General features: G+C 63.1%; 1 protein-coding gene across 1 annotated transcript; it reads left to right on the forward strand.

The window, feature by feature from the left end:
• The first annotated feature begins 4,228 nt into the window (after positions 1-4,228).
• Positions 4,229-5,974, forward strand: SLC35G6 (solute carrier family 35 member G6). The gene is made up of 2 exons (XM_032840088.1): positions 4,229-4,391; positions 4,877-5,974. Exons 1-2 carry the CDS (start codon positions 4,389-4,391, stop codon positions 5,888-5,890), a joined length of 1,017 nt encoding a protein of 338 aa, XP_032695979.1. The 5' UTR covers positions 4,229-4,388; the 3' UTR covers positions 5,891-5,974.
• The last annotated feature ends 1,712 nt before the right edge of the window (positions 5,975-7,686 follow it).

A 7,686-nucleotide genomic window follows, 5' to 3' on the forward strand; every position in this document is an offset into this window, starting at 1 on the left:
CCGGGCCTACCTTCTGGCATCCAGCCCTCCTCTTGCTAAGCGTCCCTGTCCCCAGCCGGCTCAGGCCCTATGGGCCATGGGCTCAGAAACCTTCACTGGCCCCCACTCACTCGGGGGTAAAATTCGACGGCTCAGCCAGCCATTCAAGGGTCCAGTTCCGATCTTCCTCTCCAATCCTGCCTCATGTTAAGACTCCCTTCAGGCACCCAGGGGGCTCTCCCACCTAACGTGGCCCCTGGCCCCCCCCGTCTTTGCCTGCACCGGCTCTCCTGCCAGAGACGAAACCTCTCTCAACCTCTTCCCGAAGCCCTCCAAAATGTAATTCAAATGTCACTTCCGCCGTGGCCCTCCCTGACCCACAGGCCAAGGGCAGTCTCTCCTGTGCCTAGCTCATCAACACGGGGTACCCCTGTGGCCAGCACCCAGCACCCAACTGTAGGTCCTCACTGCCTGGGTTGGGACTCCCCGCATCATTGTCAAAGCATGCTGGTCTTCTGAGACGGCCTGGTACAGGTGCTAGGTTCTGCAGAAACGGGAGAGAAGTGTGTGTGTATGGGGGGTGCACAGAGAGGCCCGCAGAAAGCTTCATTCAGAAAGGCAGCAGAGAATGGCCTGGAAGAGCACAGAATCTAGAGCTTTCTCTCTTACCAGCAAGGTGGCTTTGAGCAAATGACTTAACTTCTCTGGGTTCAGCTGTCTTTATTGGAAAAAGAGAGATGATTCGAACACCTCCTTCCACGGGGTGTTGCAAAGAGTAAATGAATGAGGACGTGGAAAAGCACAGAGAACAGGGCCCGGGACACTGTGCGTGCTGGATCTGAGTTCACTGCCACTGCTATGGGCCCGGCCCTGAGAAGGGGCTCTACGGGGGGCTGGCATGGGCAGAGCCCACAGACTGGAGGTGCCATCCAGGCACTTTCCCATGTGCCACTTACATCCCCATCAGAAGACCAGGGCAGGGATCCAGTCCCATTTTACGTATGAGGAACCGAGGCTCCCTCAAGGCCAGAGCCCCTCAGATCCAGTCCAGACGCCCCTCCCCTCCAGAAGGCCATAATGGACCTGCTGTGTCTGCCTCCCACAGCGGCCAGCAGCCCCCCACTCCCATGGCATGGAAGGGCCTGGCCCCAGCGCCCTCCTCACCCCCTCCCTGCGCAGTACGTAACCGCGCCCCCCCCCCCCCAGCCAGGCCAGGCGCAGCGCACACACCTCTCACTCCTACACACACACACACACACACACACAGGTGAGGAAAACCTGTTCTGAGCAATCTGCCTCGTGAGTGAATTCCATTCCCAGACCCCTCCACAGGGGCAGGAGCGGCCCGTGTGCGTCACAGAAGAGCAGGAAAAGCAGAGGTACGGCGGGGAGGGGGCAGAGAGGAGGGTGAAGCCGGAGGAGGGGACTGAAAACTTCGTGTTTCTTTTTTCCATGTCAGTGACAAGAGTCACACCCGGCCTTTACGTAAACACGGCCAAGAATCCACCCGGGGCCAAGCTTAGTTTCCTTGCCACCGCCAGGCCTCTCCTCCCGGTGACCCTGACACGGACCCCGCACAAAGACTGGCCGGGCCACCCCAACAACACCCAGGCCTCCTGCCCGCTGCCCTTGCTCTGCCCCATATTTATCTCGCTGCCTCCTTCATAACAGATCCCCGCGGCAGCCCCACACGGCCGCTCAGCCACACGGAAGGCAGGCACGCACACACAGCTCGTGCCTGATCTCCCGGGGCTGAGGCCCACATTGCCCTTGTCACGCCACCTCCCTCCCCACAAGTGTTTTCTGACCGGCTCGCCTCCCAGCCCCACAGCATGGACAGGCTCCCACCAACAACGTCACAAAAGAATCCCACAGAGAATGTTACAGACACACAACCTTGCCCTCGCCTGGCTGCCCACGATCCCATAAACACAACCTGTATGTTCCCCCAGCCCGGGGCCCATGGCCCTGCAAGTACCTGGGACACACCCTGGGGGCTTCTCACTTGCCACACAGATCCTGGGGACCTGAGTTCTAGACCTGCTTCCCCCCACCGTGCAACTTACTCAACACGCAGACCCACAAACCCTGCGGGCGGGCCATCCTTGCCAACACGGGGCCACACCTCAGCAGGGCACAGAAAGGGGACCCGGGCGCGATACCTTCTGACCCAGAGGTACACAACAGCCCCCTCCAGACGGGCACATACCCGCCGCCGGCAGGTGCCCTCCACAGCACATACCCTAACCACGCCAGCTGCGCAGAAAACAACAGTTCATAAATAGTTCATGTGTGCGAGAAAACACATGCCAGCAGCAAACATACATAAAACCACACATCTGACAAAACTCCGCATGGATTGTGCCCTGCTTTCCTATGCGGACCTGTCACGCAGAGCCACAGGGCCACCTCTTGTAATTCTGCCCCACATCCCTGGACACCCCTCCACCAGACTCTCTGTCCCCGTGGCTCAGGGAGGGCCCTACCCGGACCCCTGGCCACAGGGACCAGCAAACGGTGGTGCCAGGGGAGAGGTTTACCTTGCCCCACAACACAGCAGAAGACACACAATCTCCGGGACTCACAGTCACAACCCTACCCCGACGGCACGGCGGCTCCGGGGCCCCTGCTCGCCCTGCGCACCCCGCACACCCCAACTCCGGGGCGCTGGGCGGCCCACCCCTCCCCCTCTCTGCCTGGCTCCTACGCCATCGCCCTCCCAGCGGCTTGCAGCGCCGGCCCGGGCTCACACCCGCCCCACCCCACCCCCAACCTGCCCCACGGAGGGGTGGGGGACGCCGGGCTGCAGAATTAACCCTTCGGGAGGGGAGGGAACGCGAACCCCTCCCCGGCCTTGGGCGATCGCGCCCCCGGGCCGCCGCCGGGTCGGACGCCGCACCGGGGCCCCCTTAGTCGCCCCCCAGCGCCGCGCGCGCCTGGAGGCGGGGCCAGACTCAGCCCCCGACCCCTGAGCCCCCAGGTCAATCCCAGAGGGGAGCGGTTGCGGCGCGGGGCGCGGCTCGGGCCCCCGCGGCGCCGGGCAGGCGGGGAGGGGGCCCGGCTGTTGGCTCCGGTCCGCCCTGGCCCTGCCCGGTTCGCCCCGGGGCCCACCTGACTGCGATGGCGCCGCGTCCGCCAGGCCCGGCTCATCCCCGTGGCCGCCCCCGGCCGCTCCGGTTTCGCCCGCCTCCAGCTCCGGCTCCGGCTCCGGCCCCGGCCCCCCCCGCGCCCCGCCCCGGCCCGGCCCCGCCGCCGCCGCCGCCGCCGCCGCCGCCGCTGACATCATCGGCTCCCCCCGCCCCGGTCCTACCCCCCCCCCCACCCCCGGAAACAGTACCCCCCCAGCGCCGCCACCGCCGAGAGGAGGCCGGCGCAGCGCAGCCGACACCGACGCAGGGCTCCCGGCTCAGGCTCTGGGGAGAGCGTGCCCGACGGCCTCGGCCCGGACGGATCCCGGGACGGAAACGGCGCCGCGCCGGGCCGCCGGACGGGTGGACCCCAAGCGGGCGCGGGTCTGGCCGCGGCACTCCCGCGGGCCCGCACGACCACCCACGCCCTGGCAAAAGGACGCCCTCCCCCCACCCCGAGCCCTGCACGCCCTTCACTCGGCGGGGCCCAGTGCCCAGGGCACGCACACCCTCTCCGCAGACACACAACATGGCAGGCTCGCGATCCGGCCCAGTGGGACCCACAGACCGAGGCTCAGCACACTCACGGGGCCGGCCCTGGACACACTCATTTGTCCACCCCTCCTCCCCAGAAAGGCACAGAGCCCCCCACCAGGCTGCAGGCCAGGCAGGCCCCAGCCGGACAGAAATGACTACCGGTGCAGATGAACACGCAGCTCGAATTTTGTCCCCACCGGCAGAAACCTCCACATCTATACACTCGGGCAAAAATGCAAAGGCCTTGGTGTGCGCCTCCTGGGACACCACCACCAACACACCAGGTGCGAGCACACACAGAAGAAACACGCATTCCTGAAACTCCAGAGGGACAGTCCCAGAGACTCCTCCCTGGTCTTCAAAAATTCCGGGGAGACCCCGGAGCCAGCCCTCAGAGCTCCTTCCCGCAAAACCTTTCGGAAACAAGGTGAGACGTACATAAACAAAGTTACATAAAGCCAAAGAAGTCTCATCACAGGGCTACTCAGGAGGGAAAGAAAAAAAAAAAAAAAAGGGAACGAGACAATCTTCGGAGCCAGACAGACATAGAGCCAGCCGGTTTGGAAACAATGAGAAACTAGGCCCACCCCCACCTCAGGAAGGTTCCAGGGAAGAACCCCCCCCCTGCCCTCAGGAAGGTTCCAGGGAAGAACCCCACTCCCACTCCAGCCAGGTCACAAGGGCTAGAGCTCCGAAGGGCCCAGGGCCCCTGAGCCAGGAGTAGAGGAGGAAGTCCAAGGAAAGATGGTGAGTGTGGGGGTCAGGGGGGCATGGCCCCCTTCCCAGAGCTCCTGACTGCTCCCTTTTGTCTCTTCCCCTCAAACTTTCCCAGCTGTCCTGGAGACTCCCACAAATGAAACTCACAATGGTGTACCCGGGCGTCCGCGGAACCTGTGACATCACACCAACGCCCAGCATCTGAGGCTGCCTTCCCGTCCCCAAACCAACAGAGCCCCCCTGGGTCCTTTTTCTTCTCCTCCGAACAGCTTACCCAGAGAAAAACGATACTCGGAGACCGCTTACCCCCTGCTTCCTGCTTTAGAGGCCCCCGGCCCACACTGTACCCCCCTCATCCAGTTTCGGGCCCTTTCTAGCTCCCGAGGGTTCTCAGCAAGACAGCCCGACCCCGCTACTGTCCCGTGAGGTCGCAGACCCCACCCTGGCATTCACCCCACCCCCTGCTCCCCGGGGCTACGGCTGCCCTAATGCCCCAGCTCCTTTCTCCCCCACAGGCTGGCAATCACCCTTACTTCAACCTGCCCGACTTCACCCAGCCATCGCCGCCCTCCACTCCGGCCAGCATCCCCCCGCACCAGCGCTGCCGGCCCTCCGATGCCACCAAGGGCCTGCTCGTGGCCCTGCTGGGTGGAGGCCTTCCTGCTGGCTTTGTGGGCCCCTTCTCCCGCATGGCTTACCAGGCCTCCCGCTTACCCTCGCTGGAGCTGCTCATCTGTCGCTGTCTCTTTCACCTCCCCATTGCCCTGCTACTGAAAGTGCGTGGTGACCCCCTGTTGGGACCTCCCGATGTCCGGGGCCGGGCCTGCCTCCATGCCCTGCTCAACGTCCTCAGCATTGGGTGCGCCTACAGCGCGGTTCAGGTGGTGCCTGCTGGCAACGCAGCCACAGTCCGCAAGGGCTCGTCCACCGTCTGCTCTGCCCTCCTCGCCCTCTGCCTCGAGAGCCAGGGTCTCAGCGGCTATGACTGGTGTGGTCTGTTGGGCAGCACCCTGGGACTCATCATCATTGTGGGACCTGGACTAGGGACGCTGCAGGAGGGGACCACGGGCCTCTACACCGCCCTGGGCTACGTGCTTGCATTCCTGGGCGGCCTGGCACTGTCGCTGGGGCTCCTGGTCTATCGTTCCCTGGACTTCCCCTCTTGCCTGCCAACAGTGGCCTTCCTGTTTGGCTTGGTGGGGCTGGTGGGCTCGGTGCCAGGCCTCTTCATACTGCAGACCCCTGTGCTGCCCAGCGATCCTCTGAGTTGGAGCTGTGTGGGGGCCGTGGGGATCCTCGCCCTGGTCTCCTTTGTGTGCGTGAGCTATGCAGTCACGAAAGCCCACCCTGCCCTGGTGTGTGCCGTCCTGCACTCCGAGGTGGTGGTGGCCTTGATGCTGCAGTATTACGTGCTCTATGAGACCGTGGCGCCTTCTGACATCATGGGGGCAGGCGTGGTGTTGGGCAGCATCGCCATCATCACCGCCCAGAACCTCAGCTGTGAGAGGGAGGGGCAGGTGGAGGAGTGAGATCCAACCAGAGAGCCTGGGGGTTGGGGGGGCAGGGGGAAATAGAAGGAGAAGGAGAGACTGGAATACAAACATGGGAGAAGCAGCGACTGGAAAAGAGCTGATACCAGAGAAGGACACCCCTTGGAGTCAGGGGTGGAGAGGGGCTCTGCCTAGATGTGGAACAAGCGTGGGGACCAAAACACGTGATGTCTAGGCTGGGGCTTGGGGATCAGGGCATAACTACAGGGCAAGTGAGGTCGGAAGAGCCAACGGAGGGGCTGAGAGGCAGGCCCGCCATGAGCCATGGGGAGGATTTTTCCCTCAGCAGCAGAGAGAAGAGCATTGGGGCTGGAGTGTTTGGGGGGGTTTTCAGGCAAAGGGACAGAGCGAGCAGCTGGGGTCAGGGAGTGTGCCTCCCCCCCCTCACGAGACACGGTTTCCTTCCCTCGTGGTTATGCCTCCTCCCCCCGGGTGGTGACGTGACATTGACATCAAACAAGGATCACTCTGAATGTGGCTGTGCAGTTGGTGTCGTCTCTGCTTTGGAAGGAGAGTGAAAGTCCTACTCCGCTCTCATTGGAAAATCCCTTGGGATCCCTGCCCCCCTCCCCCCGCCAATCTGGTTTCTGAAATATTCTGGAAGGGGGTAGGATTTCCTAACGTTCAGACGCCTTGACCCTGAATCCCCCAGGACTTCTGTGTCCCGCCCCGTGGCTAATCTGCTTTTCCTGGATTGTCGCGGTCCCGTGATCTCTCCCGGACAGTGGCCAGCCTCCTTCCGGAGAAGGTCCCCTGAGCGGCTCGGGCCGGGGGCTCCCCGGCCAGAGTTCCGTACAGCGCTCCTTGGGAGGCCGGAGGTGCCCAACAGTCCCAGGAGGCCGCTCGACAAACACCAGCTACTTCCGGACAAGCAATTGGCCTCGCCATCTTGATCGGTTCATGCATATTCAGCATGGATACTGCATATTCATGACCAAGAACGGCCCCCGGCGCTCCACCCCCCCCCGGAACCCTCTTGGGAGGATCCGGCCAGCCCCGCCTCCTTCATTACCGATTCGCAGAACAGACCATTTTCCAGCGGAGGGAAGGGGGGGAAATATTCATGGGAGACTTTTGCTGAGGACGAAAGCACGGTCCAAACTAGAATAAAAGCGGCCTGTATTCCACCTTGGTTCTTTAAACTTAAATCTCAGGGCGGGAGGGAGCAGAGCGGGCAGGCGGCGGGGTAAAGCACGTTCCCCTCCCCCGCGTCCCTTCTAAAGGTCGCCCAACCAGGGAGCCGAGGAGGGCCGACCAACGACTCGGGCGCGCGCTCCGTGCAGGCCGGCGCAGGCGACCCCGTAGCGCAAGGGAGGGCGGGAAAGGAAGGGGCGGGGATGTAGGGGCGAGTCTATAAAGGGCGTCATTTGGGCAGTTCGCTCCTCAGAAGCGCCGAGAGCGCGGCCGGGACGGTTGGAGAAGAAGGTGGCTCCCGGAAGGGGGAGAGACTAACTGCCGTAACCTCTGCCGTTCAGGAGCCCGGTTACTTATTTATTCGTTACCCTTTTTCTCCTTCCTCCCCCCGAAACCTTTTCCTTCCCCCCCTTTCTTTTTTTTCCTTTTTGGGAGACGAAAAATCTCCGGAAAGGGGGAGGAGAGCTCCTTTCGCTCCTTTTTCACTTCCCCGCCTCCTTCCCTCCCCCACCTCTCCCTCCTCCGGCTTTTTCCTCCCAACTCGGGGAGGTCCTTCCCGGCGGCCGCCCCGACGGGGTCTGAACACCTAGGCGGAGGCGGCGCAGGGTTTTTGTAGAGAGGTTTGCGCCTGCGCAGCGCGC

The sequence above is a fragment of the Lontra canadensis genome, unplaced genomic scaffold (assembly GCF_010015895.1).
Source record: "Lontra canadensis isolate GAN:19392208 unplaced genomic scaffold, GSC_riverotter_1.0 scaffold110, whole genome shotgun sequence".
Classification (NCBI taxonomy): domain Eukaryota; kingdom Metazoa; phylum Chordata; class Mammalia; order Carnivora; family Mustelidae; genus Lontra; species Lontra canadensis.